Genomic DNA, 18,543 nt, shown 5'->3' on the forward strand with positions numbered 1-18,543 from the left:
TAGCTAGCTTGATTATTTCTGGTTACCTTTTTTTTTTTTCTTCAAATGTCTAATCCCCTCTTTTGGATGAACAAATATGAAAACATTTACTAGAAACACACGTTCATTAATCGTTCTGTTGGAACACTTATGCGATAGCTAATTTTGGGGGCTTTTGTTTGTTTAAATATCAAGCTAGCTTCTTGTCGTCGTGCATTCTCCGACTTCCGCTCTGAGTTTCGACTTCCGCTCTGAGTGTCGACTTCCGCTCTGAGTTCGATTGATCGGTAATCGACAGCTAATCCTTGATTGTGTTGGTGCGTTCCATCCGGACTAGCGGAGCTACGAAAAGCAAGATTGCCGTGTCAGCGGGTTACCAGAAATGTAGCTACTTTGAGTACGATGTCGCGGGTGGAAATGTTTTGGTCGCGGGTTTTTGGGCTACTTCTATTTTACACATCCGCCGCAATGGCATTTCTCTTGATTTTTTTAAATATATATTTATATATTTATTTCACTGTGACCTGCCGCTGCTGACTATCAAGCAGTGAGGCAGGCTGTTGCTGAATGAGTGGTGGGGAGGTGGTGTGTGTGTGTGTGTGTGTGTGGAGAGAGCGCTAGGCAGCTGAGTCACGTGAGTGAATAGCAGCATGCGCGCGCACATTGTTATAACTTCACACATATTTCTAACACATTTTTTCAATAAAACATATCAAAGTACCCGCTATAACTGATGCGTATCAACACTAGAAAACTACTTTAGAAAACTACTGTAGGCGCACTAGCACTAAAAGCGCATTAGTTACATTCGGTCGGAGGTGGTTTAAACTGCATTCTATAATGTCGACTTTACTTTGAAGGAAAACTGTATCAAGCGAAGGGTTTTACACATACTCGGTTATTGGGTCTGGAGCACTGCACAAGTGGACATTTGAAATGGAAGTTATGGAACGCCCTCTGAGCTTCTGTTTATGGGAGAAGGAAGAAAAAATCCACAATGAAACTAACATTACATGTGGAGAATGATACATTTGTATACGTTGTCATCAAGTAGCCTATTCATTTATATGCCATTGTAAGGCTACTGTAAGTATGTTGAAATGGTGATATCACTGGAGTCATTTACAAGTCAGTTTGCGCCCCTTAGTTTAACCAACCTGGAGCTGGCAAACCAATAAAACAAATGCCTTTGACGTCAGTTTATGGTTGTTGTAGCCTTGTGTTATTATGTCATTATTAACGGCCATGTTTAAGTCTGTCAATTTGAACTAACCATGCTGCTAAATCTTTCAGTTTACATCTAGCCTTGGCTACTATCTGAAATGAGATGTTAGGCCTATCTGAGGCTATAGGCTACCTGCATCTAGCTAAGCAAACCATGGCAAAATTGAATTAGCCTACAATCCTAAACCAAGATTTCAGTCAGTAACATAAACCTATTGAAAAGAAAAGTCAATCTCACAAAATATACAATTTATTACAGTTTGTGTTCTTCACATCTGGCGCATAGGCCTAATAACGCACAATTGCCAGAAGATATACTTTTTACAATTATTTTTAAATTCGTCCAAGTGTTTCTTGCTCAGAGATTTCGAGATCCTCTGTCCAATTTTCATCACTCAAACTCTCCTGTCGGATTGATCTGTAGTTATGCACATGCGCAAAGGGGATTTATTTACAATCATAGCAGTCAAAGGAGTTTAATCGACATCCATCGGTGGAAAATCATCTGGTGAGTTTAATAAAAGCAAATCTTATTTTCTCTTGCGACATATTCAAATTCTTTATTATGTCACATTTGCTGGTAATAAATTATTATTTTGATCGAAAACCGAATTTTGCTTCTCATTTCGTCATTACAAGCTACGTCGATATTCCTTCTTAGCTAATTCACTTGATAACATTATGGGAAAATGGTTTATTGGAAAATATGGCAACTCCTCTCTTGCTCAGATACAATTTGTATTTTTACTTAATTAACCATACTGGCTAATGATTATAACAACGATTCTGATCCAACCATTAATTCATACTTTGTTGTGCCCCTGGCCTGAGAGGATGGAAGTTAAATATGTAGATAAGATGTCGAAGGCTAATATTAAATAGCTAATGTTGACCATGAATGGAAGCGATGCTAGCGAGCAAGCATTTTAGCCAGGTAGCCTTGGACAACAAAAACATAAAAGCGGCTACTGTATGACAGAGTGATAGAGCATGTCATCAACATGAGAGAGAGGAGGATGACATTTGCTTTTTCTCTAAAAGTAGGTTGAGTCAACATGTGTTTCTACTTGCACGCACACACACACACACACACACACCAGGACTATGGACATGGCTTCCCAAGTGATTTTACACACGCACTGCTACTGGAAATCGCACAGATTCGCACTCATCACGAGTTGATTCCCGTGCAGCGCCGTTATGTACTTTGACCCTCCTCGCTCCCACTAGCATGTAAAACACAAGGTGGGATCGGAAGTGTTATGGAAAGAGGCAAATTAAAGAAAAAACACAAAGGCATATATTCGGGCGGTGGGCACCGGGAGGGAAGGGAGAAAAACATCAACATGGCACAGCCAGAAAAGCATTACAAGGTGTTTTTCCTAGCAGTGATTGCTTGGCTGGTTGCTATTTGCGTGGCAGAAATCCCCTGTAAGTAAAATGAGGAATAGTTCATTAAATCGATCTGTGTTAGTTTTTTTTTTTTAAATCTCCCAGTGCTAACGTTAGTTATCGAGCTAAACAATATGGAAAACTCACTCTTTTGTCTGAAAGTTTATGCCACAAATGATTGAAATGACTTCAATTCGGTGGTTTTCATTTCCTCGTCTGGTCGTAAGAAGTGACAACAGTAGCTAATGCTAATGCTAACTTAGGGAATCTCCTATCGACTACAATGGTGTGTAGTTAATGTTACCTTTGGACAATGTCAGCCGGTTTAGCTAACAGCCCTGTGTATATATATATATATATATATATATATATATATCACAGCACCGTTTAAACCTCCCGGCTCCTCGGGGAGAGTTATTTATTCCACTTGTAGGAGAAGCGGATTAATAAATCACATGATATCGGGAGAGTGTGATAGCCATAACGTCTTGCCTCCCTCCCCTCTTGTTGAGGTTCAGTAACTAGCGGCAGTCTGAAGGCTGACTTCCGGGTAAGTACTGTGCATGCCAAATTGAGGGCAGTGATATTTGAAGGATAGTCTATACAGCAGGAGTTTATTTTATTTTTTATTCGAGGTAAACGGTCGTCAACAACGAGGAGAGTAGTAGTCACTAAGCAGCTACTGCAGTGTAGGCCTGTACTGACTAGAAATGTGTGTGTGTGTCTCAGCGTAAATATGAGCCTCTATGTACCCCACTGCTCATCAAAGACTGTGTGTGACTATTCTTATCAGATCTGCGGTGTCTCACGAGCTTTCTCTCTCTCTCTCTGTCTTTCTCTCTCTCTTCTCTCTCTCTCTCTCTCTGTGTTTTTCTCTCTCTCACTCTGTGTGTCTTACTCTCACTCTCACTCTCTCTGTCTTTCTCTCTCTCACTCTCACTCTCTCTCTGTGTGTCTTTCTCTCTCTCTCTCTCTCTCTCTGTGTCTTTCTCTCTCTCTCTCTCTCTCTGTGTGTCTTTCTCTCTCTGTCTCTCTCTCTGTGTTCTCCAGCATGCCACCCCCGGCATAAGGCTGCAGTAGTAAAGATGGACGAGGCCTCTCTCACTGTGAACAATGAGCTGGACGCTGAGATGGTCGTGAGCTGGCTATCAGACCACTGCTATCAGGTAAGACTGACCTTTACTGCTGTATCTATTACACACACACTTGTCGTCATTTTCCCCCTGTGCTCCAGTGTGTGTACCAGCCCCTGGGTGTGGTGCCAGCGGGCCCTGGACCAGGCTTACCCAGCTCAGTGGACTTCACCGTGGGCACACAGCATGGCATCACCCTGCAGCTCAACAGCAGCCTGGAACTCTGCACGTAAGTACACACACACACACACACACACATACACACACACCACCACCGTGAGCCTGGACCTATCAACCCTACCACTACTAACTAACCAACTACCACTCCTGGCCCTATGTCCAGACCCTATATAGTGAACTACTTTAGACCAGAGCCCGATTCCCTATATATAGTGCAATACTTTAGACCAAAGCCCGATTCCCTATATAGTGAACTACTTTAGACCAGAGCCCTATTCCCTATATAGTGAACTACTTTAGACCAGAGCCCGATTCCCTATATAGAGCACTACTTTAGACCAGGGCCCTATTCCCTATATAGTGAACTACTTTAGACCAGAGCCCGATTCCCTATATAGTGAACTACTTTAGACCAGGGCCCTATTCCCTATATAGTGCACTACTTTAGACCAGGGCCCTACTAAAGTAGTGCACTATATAGGGAGAAGGATACCGTTTGGGACTCACACTTTTATTATAGATCTGAAAGTATTGGGCCTCGGTGTCTACAGCTGGATTTTGGACTGTGGGGTATAATTAAATAAAATACAATATCTAGGAAGTATGTTGAATTTGTACAGAAAGAACACTCACTGGTAGTAGTTTCCTGTCTCCTCCCCAGGGTTCATTACCACTTTTGGGAGCATGGTAACTACTCTCTGTGGGTCAAGAACCTGAACGACTCCTCAGTGGTCAACTGTTCCATGATCACTGACACAGAAACAGTCAACAGCTACCTGCGTGAGTACATACACTCACTCACTCACTCACTCACTCACTCACTCACTCTCACTCACTCACTCACTCACTCACTCACTCACTCACTCACTCACTCACTCACTCACTCACTCACTCACTCACTCACTTACTTACTCATGTTTATGCTCTGAAACCATTATCTTGAACAATGAAATGCCTTTCTGTCCTTAAAGCCATCATGGTGGCCTTTCTGTTGTTCACGGGACTGGCTATACTGTCTGCTATTGGAGCTACTGTCATGGGGTAGGTCTGGATTACTTTAGATAACATTAACACACATTTCCATTTGTGTGGAGAGATGATCAGAGGCCTCTCTTAATCGATTGGTTATGTCTTGTGTGGTACAGGCTGGACGCGGTGAAGAATCTGATGTTCCGATTGGGCAACTCCATGGAAACTGAGAGGCTCATCAACTCAGTGAGTCTCTGTGGTGTTCATTCTCCAGACTTAGTTCTAGAGTTGATAGGGGGGAGGGGTCGCTAGAGTTGATAGGGGAGGGGTCGCTAGAGTTGATAGGGGAGGGGTCGCTAGAGTTGATAGGGAGGGGTCGCTAGAGTTGATAGGGGAGGGGTCGGGGGGGGTCGCTAGAGTTGATAGGGGAGGGGTCGCTAGAGTTGATAGGGGAGGGGTCGCTAGAGTTGATAGTTGGGAGGGGTCTAGAGTTGATAGGAGGGGGCTAGAGTTGATAGAGGAGGGGGTCGCTAGAGTTGATAGTTGATAGGAGGGGGTCGCTAGAGTTGATAGGAGAGTTGGGGTCTAGAGTTGATAGGAGGGGGTCGCTAGAGTTGATAGGAGGAGTTGATAGGAGGGGTCGCTAGAGTTTGATAGGAGGGGGGTCGCTAGAGTTGTTAGGAGGGGTCGCTAGAGTTGATAGGGGGGTCGCTAGAGTTGATAGGAGGGGGGGTTGCTAGGAGTTGATAGGAGGGGGGAGGGGGTCGCTAGAGTTGTTAGGAGGGGGTCGCTAGAGTTGATAGGAGGGGGTCGCTAGATAGCTAGAGTTGATAGGAGGGGTCGCTAGAGTTGTTGATAGAGTTGTAGGGGGGTCGCTAGAGTTGATAGAGTTGGGGGTCGCTAGAGTTGATAGGAGGGGGAGGAGTCGCTACAGTTGAGGGGAGTTTTAGTGATCTTTTGTTGGGTTCAGAGTTATATTTTCTTCTCAACTTGGCTGAACTATGCTCCTAAAGCATTGTTCAATATCCTTGGTCCTGGAGAGCTAATACTATACAGGGTATGCAGGCTTTTGTTCCCGCCCAGTACTAACACCTTTTTGACATCCTCTCCCCTTTCCTCCTAGGACCTGGGGTTTCCATGCAGGACGGTGGAGACGGCCACAGACACCATCCTCCCGGCCCCGCCACCCCCAGCCGGAGGCTCCGATCCCTGGACACCTTCAGAGGGCTGTCCCTGGTCATCATGGTGTTTGTGAACTACGGAGGAGGGAGGTACTGGTTCTTCAGACACGAGAGCTGGAACGGTGAGTCCCACCATTCTGAATCGGAAAAATGTTCCGTCCACACATCTAGTGGTTTTTAGCCCGGAGATCCGACAATATGTTCAGGAAAAATTAGACGACTGCGTTGTTAAAATGACAATATTTTTTTCCCCCTCTCTTCACAGGGCTCACAGTTGCTGATTTGGTCTTTCCCTGGTAATATCAGTTTTTATATTTTGTATTTAAGGACAAAATGTATCGTCTTTTTATTGAGGAAATCTAACTTTGCTCCATATGAGGAAACTGTGTGCCTCTAGTGAAGTGTGTCTGTCTCTCTGTGTGTCTCTCTGTGTGTCTCTCTGTGTCTCTCTGTGTGTCTCTCTCTCTGTGTCTCTCTGTGTGTCTCTCTGTGTGTCTCTCTGTGTGTCTCTCTGTGTGTCTCTCTGTGTCTCTCTCTCTGTGTCTCTCTGTGTCTCTCTCTGTGTGTCTCTCTCAGGTTTGTTTTCATCATGGGCACATCTATATCCCTGTCTGTCAGCTCAGCCCTGCGATGTGGTTTGTCACGTTTCTCTCTGTTCACCAAGGCAGTCTGGAGGAGTGTTCAGCTCTTCCTCATAGGACTCCTCATCATCAACCCCAACTACTGCCAGGGACCACGTCAGTACACACACACACATACACGTACAGACATACACGCACACGTACACACACTCGTACATACAGACACACACACTTACGTACAGACACACACACACACACGTGCTCACTCCTTTACAATGTTTCACTCTTCTAAGTGTGTGTGTGTGTGTGTGTGTGTGTGTGTGTGTGTGTGTGTGTGTGTGTGTGTGTGTGTGTGTGTGTGTGTGTGTGTGTATATACTACAGTATCATGGGACTCCCTGCGTATCCCTGGCGTGCTTCAGCGTCTGGCCTTCTCCTATCTCGTGGTGGTCTCTCTGGACCTCTGTGTGGCCTGGAACAGCCTGGACAACCTTCCTGTGGTCAGTCTCATTATATACTCATAGAATGAACAGGACCTCTGTAAATAAACTGTTATTATACTGTTATAACACACGTAACCATGTTATAACCATGGTTGGATCTGTGTGTGGTCAGAAACCGCCTGGACAACCTACCCGTGGTCAGACCAGCCTTATAGCCCCGTGGTCAGACCAGCCTTATAGCCCCGTGGTCAGACCAGCCTTATAACCCCGTGGTCAGACCAGCCTTATAACCCCGTGGTCAGACCAGCCTTATAACCCCGTGGTCAGACCAGCCTTATAACCCCGTGGTCAGACCAGCCTTATAGCCCCGTGGTCAGACCAGCCTTATGAACAGGCCCCGTGGTCAGACCAGCCTTATAGCCCTGTGTGTGGTCAGAAACCAGCCTTATAACCCCCGTGGTCAGACCAGCCTTATAACCCCGTGGTCAGACCAGCCTTATAGCCCCGTGGTCAGACCAGCCTTATAGCCCCGTGGTCAGACCAGCCTTATGGCCCCGTGGTCAGACCAGCCTTATGGCCCCGTGGTCAGACCAGCCAGCCCCGTGGTCAGACCAGCCTTATAGCCCCGTGGTCAGACCAGCCTTATGACCCCGTGGTCAGACCAGCCTTCCATTTCACTTGGTGGTAATGTTGAGCTGTCTGCTGGTCGGTGTTGTTTCCATAGTGACAAAAATGTTTGTTTTGTTTTGGTGTTGTTTTTTTGTTTTTTTACCCAGGATGCTTGGTGGTACTCTGCTCGTGAGTTCCTGCTCTACTGGCCAGCCTGGCTGTGTGTGGTCGTCTTGGAAACCGTGTGGCTCTGTCTCACCTTCCTGCTCCCTGTTCCTGACTGCCCAAGGTGAGTTCAGAGGGAAGACTATGGCCGTGAATTGAGACAACACAGATTCAATGGGAGTCGTCTGTCGCAGGATGAATGACAACTGTTAGGTTGTTATTGTTCACAGTAAATAACTCACGGACACTAGACAAGCTTTAACCAGGTTTAATTCTCCCCAAATTACAGCTGTAATTCAGACAACCCAACATTTCTCACATCACAGATATTTATATCCCACCTAAGACACTCCTCCTTCTCTCCAATCCTTACATCTTATGGTTCTACAGGAAAAGAGAAACAGGATTCCAAACCCTTATTAATTACTCTCTTAAGAGTATCTGTCCTCACCTCCTGACCTCAACCCCTCCTTCATCTAATCCACAGATGTCCGTCTGTCTCACTGGTATCAACACGGTGCTCTGCTCCCATCCCACCCAACACATTCCACAGCCATCTGTCTTTCTACAGAGAACCATTCACTTCTGACATAAAACCCAGTCTCTTTCACTCCTAATATTCCATGCTTCTTCTCTATCAATATCGAATCGAATCAATATCGAATCGAATCAATATCAAATCAATATCAAATCGAATCAAATCGAATCAATATCAAATCAATATCAAATCGAATCAAATCGAATCAATTTAGAATCGAATCAATTTCGTATCGAATCAATATCGAATAAATTCGAATCAATCGAATCAATATCGAATCCAACACAACGGAGATTTTCCGACCCCCTCAAAAAAACGGTCTGAGTTTTTACATATGCCTCGTCTGACAGTAGTTGCCTTCAGTTGTACTGTTGACGGACGATGATATAGTTCATATATGATTTAATCCATGGTCATGAGTCTGAGGGTGGAGATAAATCCTCTACTCACCATCATCTCTCTCTTCTTAGTGGTTATTTGGGCCCAGGTGGTATTGGGGACATGGGCCAGTACCCAAACTGCACTGGGGGAGCAGCTGGATATGTAGACCGTTGGCTACTGGGAGAGAACCACATCTACCAAACACCTTCCTCACGGGCGAGTGAAACGCTGACTTGTTTCAGGCAACAAAGATTTAAAAAAACACTTTCTGCAGGTGGGTGGTTTCTCTCGTAACGTGGCGTGTTCATCTTTCAGGTGATCTACAAGTCTCACCTGCCCTTTGACCCAGAGGGAGTCCTTGGCAGCATCAACTCTGTCCTCATGGCTTTCCTGGGACTACAGGTCACTGCAATTATCATTCACTATCTCGCTCTGTCTGTCTCTCTTGTCTCTTTCTTTTGCTGTCTCTGGTTCTCTCGCTGTCTGTCTGTCTGTCTCTGTCTGTCTCTGTCTGTCTCTTTCAACACTCCTTCTCTGCATCCAAACTAATATGTCTGTCTGTATCGTCTCTTTCTTTTGCTGTCTCTGTTTCTCTCGCTGTCTGTCTGTCTGTCTCTGTTTCTCTCGCTGTCTGTCTGTCTGTCTCTGTTTCTCTCGCTGTCTGTCTGTCTGTCTCTGTTTCTCTCGCTGTCTGTCTGTCTGTCTCTGTTTCTCTCGCTGTCTGTCTGTATCGTCTCTTTCTTTTGCTGTCTCTGTTTCTCTCGCTGTCTGTCTGTCGGTCTCAACACTCCTTCTCTGCATCCAAACTAATCTGTGTTTCTCTCACATATTCCTTCCCTTGTTCCTTCTCTTTCTAGTGGTTCTGTTTCTACAGACCGTGTGTGTAATTGCGTGGAGTTGCATGTTTCAGCCTAACTGAACGGATCAGTCTAATGTAATAAATGGGATTAACTTTGAGGGTCCATTTTTTTTGTCCCTGATATCTGAATCCAGGCAGGAAAGATTCTCCTCCACTACAAGGACCAGCATTCCAGTATAATGGCCCGGTTCCTCATATGGAGCCTGGTTCTGGTGAGACGACCACATTACTGTTTGTCATTACTGTATTAGCTATTTGGTATATAGCCTTGGTCTGTCGCGTCAGCCTTGGTCTGTCGCGTCAGCCTTGGTCTGTCGCGTCAGCCTTGGTCTGTCGCGTCAGCCTTGGTCAATAGCCTTGGTCTGTCGCGTCAGCCTTGGTCTGTCGCGTCAGCCTTGGTCTGTCGCGTCAGCCTTGGTCTGTCGCGTCAGCCTTGGTAAATAGCCTTGGTCTGTCGGGCAGCCTTGGTACAGCCTTGGTCTGGCAGCCGCAGCCTTGGTCTATTGGGCAGCCTTGGTACAGCCTTGGTCTGTCGCGCAGCCTTGGTCTATCGGGCAGCCTTGGTACAGCCTTGGTCTATTGGGCAGCCTTGGTACAGCCTTGGTCTATCGCGCAGCCTTGGTATATTGCATCTTTTATCAGACTAAACCTCTCCATATGTCTCCATATGACAACACTGAGACATAGTAACATAGTATTTCCGTCTTCACCGTGCCTGTATGTCCCTTGTCAGCGTGATGATGTATCTAAATGTTTATCTCTCCAGGGAATCATATCAGCCGTTCTGACCAAATGTTCACTTAATGAAGGCTTTATCCCCATCAACAAGAATCTATGGTAAGGAGACCAGACCTCTTATAATGCAGTTTAACACTCTCAGGGCCAGTTTCCTGGACACTGGTTTAAATCTAGTCCTGGACTAAAGAGCACTTTGAATGGAGACTTTTCATTGAGCATGTTTCTTGGTCCAGGACTAGTTTTAGGCTAATCTGTGTGCGGGAAACTGGCCCTTGATATTTCCTGGTAGGGCCGGGACAATACTCGTTAGTGTCGTGGCAAGAACACAGAAAGCAAAGCTGCTTTACCTTCTTTAGGAAAACAGCCCTGGTGTTGGAAAACAGCCCTGATGTTGGAAAACAGCCCTGATGTTGGAAAACAGCCCTGGTGTTGGAAAACAGCCCTGGTGTTGGAAAACAGCCCTGGTGTTGGAAAACAGCCCTGATGTTGGAAAACAGCCCTGGTGTTGGAAAACAGCCCTGAAAACAGCCCTGGTGTTGGAAAACAGCCCTGATGTTGGAAACAAACATCATTATGTTGTTGGAAAACAGCCCTGATGTTGGAAAACAGCCCTGATGTTGGAATCAAACATCATTATGTTGGAACAGCCCTGATGTTGGAAAACATCATTATGTTGTTGGAAAACAGCCCTGATGTTGGAAAACAGCCCTGATGTTGGAAACAAACATCATTATGTTGTTGGAAAAACAGCCCTGATGTTGGAAACAAACATCATTATGTTGTTGGAAAACAGCCCTGATGTTGGAAAACAGCCCTGATGTTGGAAAAAACAGCCCTGATGTTGGAAAACAGCCCTGATGTTGGAAAAAACAGCCCTGATGTTGGAAAACAGCCCTGATGTTGGAATCAAACATCATTATGTTGGAAAACAGCCCTGATGTTGGAAAACAGCCCTGATGTTGGAAACAAACATCATTATGTTGGAAAACAGACCTGATGTTGGAAACAAACATCATTATGTTGTTGGAAAACAGCCCTGGTGTTGGGAAACAAACAGCCCTGGTGTTGGGAAACAAACAGCCCTGGTGTTGGAAACAAACAGCCCATTATGTTGTTGGAAAACAGCCCTGGTGTTGGAAACAAACAGCATTATGAAACAAACAGCCCTGGTTGTTGGAAAACAGCCCTGGTGTTGGAAAAAACAGCCCTGGTGTTGGAAACAAACAGCCCTGGTGTTGGAAAAAACAGCCCTGGTGTTGGAAACAAACAGCCCTGGTGTTGGAAACAAACAGCCCTGGTGTTGGGAAACAAACAGCCCTGGTGTTGGGAAACAAACAGCCCTGGTGTTGGGAAACAAACAGCCCTGGTGTTGGGAAACAAACAGCCCTGGTGTTGGGAAACAAACAGCCCTGGTGTTGGGAAACAAACAGCCCTGGTGTTGGGAAACAAACAGCCCTGGTGTTGGGAAACAAACAGCCCTGGTGTTGGGAAACAAACAGCCCTGGTGTTGGGAAACAAACATCATAATGTCATCCGGCGTCACATTGTATTTATTTTCCAAGCTAAAGCACCAAACAGTTTTGCTTTGTGTTTTTTATTTAGTTACCATGGAATAGTGATACTGGAATCATCCGTGTTAATAGTGTGGAATAATCGACCTCTGAGTTGTCTGTCAGGTCTCTCTCCTACGTGACCACCCTGGCGTGTTTTGCCTTGCTGCTCCTGGTGTTGATCTACTACACAGTAGATGTGAAGAGGTGGTGGTCTGGGGCGCCCTTCTACTACCCCGGTGAGAACTAGTTCTGTGTCAGCACCTCTGCTTTGTAAATTTTTTATATATTTCAATCTGCATATATAGAAATGTAACGCGTAGATCTGACAACGATCCCTATTCTGTGTGACGGGAGAATCACGTCTGTTCTAACTATACATTTCTATCTTTTAAAAAAACAACAGTTTACGCAACTCCCTGAACAATCCTTCTGACCCCTGTGCTCGAATCCTGACCTTTGACCCCTGTGCTCTAATCCTGACCTTTGACCCCTGTGCTCTAATCCTGACCTTTGACCCCCAGGTATGAACTCCATCCTGGTGTACGTGGGCCACGAGGTCCTGGAGGAGTACTTCCCGTTCCGCTGGCGCATGGCCGACAGCCAATCCCACGCAGAGCACCTGACCCAGAACCTATTGGCCACTTCCTGCTGGGTCCTCATCTCCTTCCTGCTGCACAGGAAGAACATCTTCTGGAAGATCTAGAGGGCCAGGACACGTTTCAAATCGTCTTTCTTCAAGTCCTCTAAAGATTTAGGGGAAGGTCTGAAGGGGCCGGGCTGCGTATTTTTTCAGGTCTTTCTGAAGGATCTACTCACCTCAATTCCTTGTGTCCTTTAACCAACGATCCACTCACTTGTGTCCTTTCAATAGTCTCCTCAATTCCTTGTGTCCTTTAACCAACGATCCACTCACTGGGAGATGTCGAGCTGGGCCGTATCTCAATAGTCTCCTCAATTCCTTGTGTCCTTTAACCAACGATCCACTCACTGGGAGATGTCGAGCTGGGCCGTATCTCAATAGTCTCCTCAATTCCTTGTGTCCTTTAACCAACGATCCACTGGGAGATGACGAGCAGGGCAAAGTATCTCAATAGTCTCCTCAATTCCTTGTGTCCTTTAACCAACGATCCACTCACTGGGAGATGTCGAGCTGGGCCGTATCTCAATAGTCTCCTCAATTCCTTGTGTCCTTTAACCAACGATCCACTCACTGGGAGATGTCGAGCTGGGCCGTATCTCAATAGTCTCCTCAATTCCTTGTATCCTTTCTCCAGCTTCCTTTTTAAAAAAGGGAATAGTGTAAAGCGTTTCCTCTCCTTGTTTCCTTTCCTCATGTGCTCTCCTTGCTTGACGCTGAAGTTTTTGAGAAGGGAACATAATCACTCAGGAAAAGGCTGGTCTGGGATTGTATACAAGACACACAGAAACTCTAGAAACCACGATTACCATTTTTTCTGCTCATCAAATCAAATGTTACTAGTCCCATGCGCCGAATACAACAGGCGTGGACCTTACCGTGAAATGTTTACTTACGAGCCCGTAACCAAAAATACAGTTCAAGAAAGTAGAGTTGCTGGAAACAATGCCTACAGGCTCTGGTCTACGCTACACTGTAACTACGGACACACAGGTCAGAGGTCACTGGGATGTGTGTGACATACATGTGAGATCAAACTGGACTTCGCAAAAAAATAAAATAATAAAATGGAGTGTACAGCCAAACCGGTATGGAATAGTGTACCCATGGATAATACCAATGTGTTGATTCTCGTTTGTGCATGTACGAGCACCTGCTTTCTTGGGACTGAAACAACCAATGGCAGACAGTTGAAATCACTTGTACTAATTAATGACATTTGTCTTTTTGTATTTTTATTGCCAAAGTCATCGAGGAAATGAATGACGGCTGAACCAACCCGCAAACCTAACTGTATGTGTACATTTCATGGGTCATTCCACAAATTCAGTGCCTTTTTCAGAAGTGTTTTTGATTTCACCTCATTTTAATATTGTCATAAAGAGCACATATTCAACATCATCACATGTTTTCCCATCTCAAGAGTACTACAGTAGGTGCCTATTCAATGCCAACTAAAGTAACAGGGTTGATGATCTCATCTGTAAATCTGCCATAGATCCCATTTGTGACGGGAGAAGGAAAGCTTGTGTGCAACAGGGAGTGGCAATTTTTAAATGCAAGAATCACCCCAAAAAATGTTTAATTGTTAAAACATTTCTAGCCTGTCTTGTCTATGGGTAACAGGGTTGACTTGTTATTCTAGCCTGTCTGTCTATCTATGGGTAACAGGGTTGACTTGTTATTCTAGCCTGTCTGTCTGTCTATGGGTAACAGGGTTGACTTGTTATTCTAGCCAGGGTTGTCTAGCCTGTCTGTCTATGGGTAACAGGGCTAGCCTGTCTTGTTGGGACTGTTATTCTAGCCTGTCTTGTTATTCTAGCCTGTCTTGTCTATGGGTAACAGGGTTGACTTGTTATTCTAGCCTGTCTTGTCTATGGGTAACAGGGTTGACTTGTTATTCTAGCCTGTCTTGTCTCTGGGTAACAGGGTTGACTTGTTATTCTAGCCTGTCTTGTCTATGGGTAACAGGGTTGACTTGTGATGCTCGACACGCTCAGTTTTCCACCACAAAACGCCAGAAAATGGCCATAAAAACTAAAACCAGCTCACCTGATTTTACATGATTTGACTATTAGATGTTCAATGTTCTCTTTTTGAAATAAAAATAAATAAAAATAATAATAATAAAAAATGAATAATTTTGCCCTATTAAAATGAGACTTCAGTTCACGTAAGAGGGGTTGACTTTAAAATGAGGGACAGTTCATTTTAATCCCTAAATAATCTTTAGAAAATGACTTTTTTTTTTGTCAAAATAACAAAAAATAACTAGGGCTTTACAATGATGGTGAAAACCTGGGAGACATTTTTTGGGGGGGTTTTAAGTTGGTTGAAATCTTCCTAGAAGAAGTCGCAGTGGGGGCAATGGGGGGTGGCGTGTCATAATGCAGAATTGTCACTTTAAAAACTCTTTATTCATGTGAAAAAAAATAGTGTAATATTGTAGAAATAACTGAACATGTGTACAGCTGTCAAAATCAGAAGGTGGGGGGCGGGGCGCCACGCATTTAGTTTGTTTTACCCCCCCCCAAAAAAATCAGATTGATTGAATTTTCCATGTGGTCTATATTAAAAGGGAGCTTCATTTAATATAACAGGCTTTTTTTTCTACCTAAAATATAAAAGGGATGCAAAAGTACCTTATTTCGTGGAATGACCCTCCATATGAACATACAAGCATTGTGTCAACAACTCTACAGAAGGAAAAAAAAACAAGTTTAAGTCCCAAATAGCACCTTATTCTCTTTTTATAGTGCACTACTTTTAACCAGAGCCATGTGGGTCCCGGTCAGAAAGGAGTGCACTACAAAGGGTACCATTTTAGGACTTTGTTTTAGGTAATTGTACTGTATGATATGTAAATGAGCACAAAGAATGGCAGGGCACAACTATTCATGCAACGCTGATTGATTGATTTATACCAAATTCAGACGACTGTAAACTTCTGTTACTGAATCCTTCGCCCAAGTACTAGTATTTGTGTTTTTAACGGTGTGGTGAATTAAACTGTAAAAAAAAAAATGAACATATTTATATATCGACCTAAGCTCATGCAAATAATGTTATATGTGTACTTTTCATCATTGTGAATAAATTGTATCGATATCTTTTAAATGCGACCAAAGACGACTAGCAGTGCTATTTAATAATACAGTACCAACAAACAAACAAACACGTATTAAATAAAGAGGAAAATGTATTCACTCACTGTTGTTATTCATTCAGGGTAAAACCCACTGGGCATACACTGGTTGAATCAATGTTGTTACCACGTCATTTCAATTCAATGACTTTGAACCAACGGGCAATAGACGGTTAGACGGTCTGTGCTCAGTGGGGAGAGTCTGCTAAATGACTCAAATGTAAATACAGCTTGTGCCAAATGGCACCCTATTCCGTATTTAGTGCACTACTTTAGACCAGAGCCCTACTTTGGCAGCCCTATTCCCTATATATAGTGCACTACTTTAGACCAGAGCTATTCCCTATATATGGCACTACTTTAGACCAGAGACCTATGGCACCCTATTCCCTATATATAGTGCACTACTTTAGACCAGAGACCTATGGCACCCTATTCCCTATATAGTGCACTACTTTAGACCAGAGACCTATGGCACCCTATTCCCTATTTAGTGCACTACTTTAGACCAGAGACCTATGGCACCCTATTCCCTATTTAGTGCACTACTTTAGACCAGAGACCTATGGCACCCTATTCCCTATTTAGTGCACTACTTTAGACCAGAGACCTATGGCACCCTATTCCCTATTTAGTGCACTACTTTAGACCAGAGCCCTATTGGTCCCTATGGCACCTATATAGTTAAAGCCCTATTATATAGTGCACTACTTTAGACCAGAGCCCCATTGGTCCTCATAAGTAGCAGGCTACTCTATATAGTGAATAAAGCCCTATTGGTCCTGGTCAGAAGTAGCAGGCTACTCTATATAGTGAATAAAGCCCTATTGGTATAGTGAATAAAGCCCTATTGGCAGAAGTAGTTACTCTATATAGTGAATAAAGCCCTATTGGTCCTGGTCAGGCTACTCTATATAGTGAATAAAGCCCTATTGGTCCTGGTCAGAAGTAGCAGGCTACTCTATATAGTGAATAAAGCCCTATTGGTCCTGGTATAGTGAATAAAGCCCTATTGGTTCTGGTCAGGCTACTCTATATAGTGAATAAAGCCCTATTGGTCAGAAGTAGCAGGCTACTCTATATAGTGAATAAAGCCCTATTGGTTCAGGTCTATATAGTGAGCCCTATTGGTCCTGGTAGAAGTAGCAGGCTACTCTATATAGTGAATAAAGCCCTATCCTGGTCCTGGTCTATATAGTGAATAAAGCCCTAGCAGGCTACTCTATATAGTGAATAAAGCCCTATTGGTCCTGGTCAGAAGTAGCAGGCTACTCTATATAGTGAATAAAGCCCTATTGGTTCTGGTCAGAAGTAGCAGGCTACTCTATATAGTGAATAAAGCCCTATTTCTGGTCAGAAGTAGCAGGCTACTCTATATAGTGAATAAAGCCCTATTGGTCCTGGTCAGAAGTAGCAGGCTACTCTATATAGTGAATAAAAAGCCCTATTAGTGAATAAAGCCCTATTGGTTCTGGTCAGAAGTAGCAGGCTACTCTATATAGTGAATAAAGCCCTATTGGTCCTGGAATCATTGGTCCTGGAAGTAGCAGGCTACTCTATATAGTGAATAAAGCCCTATTGGTCCTGGTCAGAAGTAGCAGGCTACTCTATATAGTGAATAAAGCCCTATTGGTTAGAAGTAGCAGGTTACTCCATATAGTGAATACAGCCCTATTGGTCCTGGTCAGAAGTAGCAGGCTACTCCTATATAGTGAATAAAGCCCTATTGGTTCTGGTCAGGCTACTCTATATAGTGAATAAAGCCCTATTGGTTCTGGTCAGAAGTAGCAGGCTACTCTATATAGTGAATAAAGCCCTATTGGTCCTGGTCAGAAGTAGCAGGCTACTCTATATAGTGAATAAAGCCCTATTGGTCCTGGTCAGAAGTAGTAGGCTACTCTATATAGTGAATAAAGCCCTATTGGTCCTGGTCAGAAGTAGCAGGCTACTCTATATAGTGAATATAGTGAATAGCAGCCCTATTGTGAATAAAGCCCTGGTCAGAAGTAGCAGGCTACTCTATATAGTGAATAAAGTCCCATTTACATCCTGACATTCTGTCCCATTTTTTGTTATTGTTTTAGACATTTGAATATCCCAAATGATTCCATTAAATTATTTTAATTTTAATAAAATATAATCTATTACATGTGATCTTTTTGCGTAAGGTCCTTGTGCCGTTTTGTTCTTACTTTACAACGTCGTTTCCATCAACCTGTGACAAAATCCGTTGTTTAGTTGAATCGGGTGTGTTTGTGCTGGGCTGGAACCAAAATGTGCACACCCAGTGAGATATATTGAGAAGCACTGGGTTTCTATGTTATATGAGTGCCATCTGGTGAACACAATTAATAAAATCATATTAATCTAGTTGGCTTGAATTGAAGTGAGGTATAGTTTTAACAGTGAGTTGTTTTTTTGTCATCTAGCCAATTGTATTCTCGGCTCACGGGGTTAACTAGCTCTGTGCACTCCAATCCCCTTCACTGGTAAATGCAAACCAATATCATCTTCACTTTGTGAATAACATTTTAATCTACAGTTTAGGCTACAATTATGCTGTGAGGTGTAACTTCACTCCTAAAGCAACCACTCTACTGTAGTGTATGACTTTTTAAAAGCGTGGGAATCGAGTTACAGTTTCACCTTGTGGGAGAAAAAAAAAAAAAAAAAACGAGCATAATCTCGCGATAGACCAAGTCCAACCCCATTCTTGTCTATTGTGAGAGTTTTTCAATTCTCGCGCGATTTCGTAACTTTCCCACGGCTGTTGTGGCGTCTGCCCTCTGTCCGCCTCTCCCTCTCCCTTTTTTTTTTTTTTTTTTTTTCTCTCGTTT

General features: G+C 43.9%; 1 protein-coding gene across 2 annotated transcripts; it reads left to right on the plus strand.

Moving 5' to 3' along the window:
- The first annotated feature begins 4,881 nt into the window (after positions 1–4,881).
- Positions 4,882–12,657, plus strand: LOC121844612 (heparan-alpha-glucosaminide N-acetyltransferase-like). 2 transcript variants are annotated; one of them, XR_006082066.1, is made up of 13 exons: positions 4,882–4,949; positions 5,054–5,123; positions 6,001–6,180; positions 6,324–6,354; positions 6,635–6,795; positions 7,023–7,138; positions 7,858–7,979; positions 8,864–8,990; positions 9,090–9,176; positions 9,768–9,845; positions 10,400–10,470; positions 11,974–12,160; positions 12,446–12,584. XR_006082066.1 is itself a non-coding variant. In XM_042314895.1 (13 exons), the coding sequence occupies exons 3-13, from the start codon at positions 6,015–6,017 to the stop codon at positions 12,625–12,627; spliced, it is 1,254 nt and encodes a 417-aa protein (XP_042170829.1). In that variant the 5' UTR covers positions 4,882–4,949; positions 5,054–5,123; positions 6,001–6,014; the 3' UTR covers positions 12,628–12,657. The 2 variants fall into 2 exon arrangements, 1 of the variants encoding a protein (XP_042170829.1); XM_042314895.1 differs by having other exon boundaries at positions 12,048–12,160; positions 12,446–12,657.
- The last annotated feature ends 5,886 nt before the right edge of the window (positions 12,658–18,543 follow it).

The sequence above is a fragment of the Oncorhynchus tshawytscha genome, unplaced genomic scaffold (genome assembly GCF_018296145.1).
Source record: "Oncorhynchus tshawytscha isolate Ot180627B unplaced genomic scaffold, Otsh_v2.0 Un_contig_3034_pilon_pilon, whole genome shotgun sequence".
NCBI lineage: Eukaryota > Metazoa > Chordata > Actinopteri > Salmoniformes > Salmonidae > Oncorhynchus > Oncorhynchus tshawytscha.

What these genes read in the sequence shown, in the direction of transcription:
- LOC121844612 (XM_042314895.1), top strand. Translation starts at nt 6,015, where the DNA reads ATGCAGGACGGTGGAGACGGCCACAGACACCATCCTCCCGGCCCCGCC. An exon ending in CCTGTTCCTGACTGCCCAAG is followed by an intron (nt 7,980 to 8,863) that starts GTGAGTTCAGAG and finishes CTCTCTTCTTAG; the next exon opens with TGGTTATTTGGGCCCAGGTG. An exon ending in GGCGCCCTTCTACTACCCCG is followed by an intron (nt 12,161 to 12,445) that starts GTGAGAACTAGT and finishes TTTGACCCCCAG; the next exon opens with GTATGAACTCCATCCTGGTG.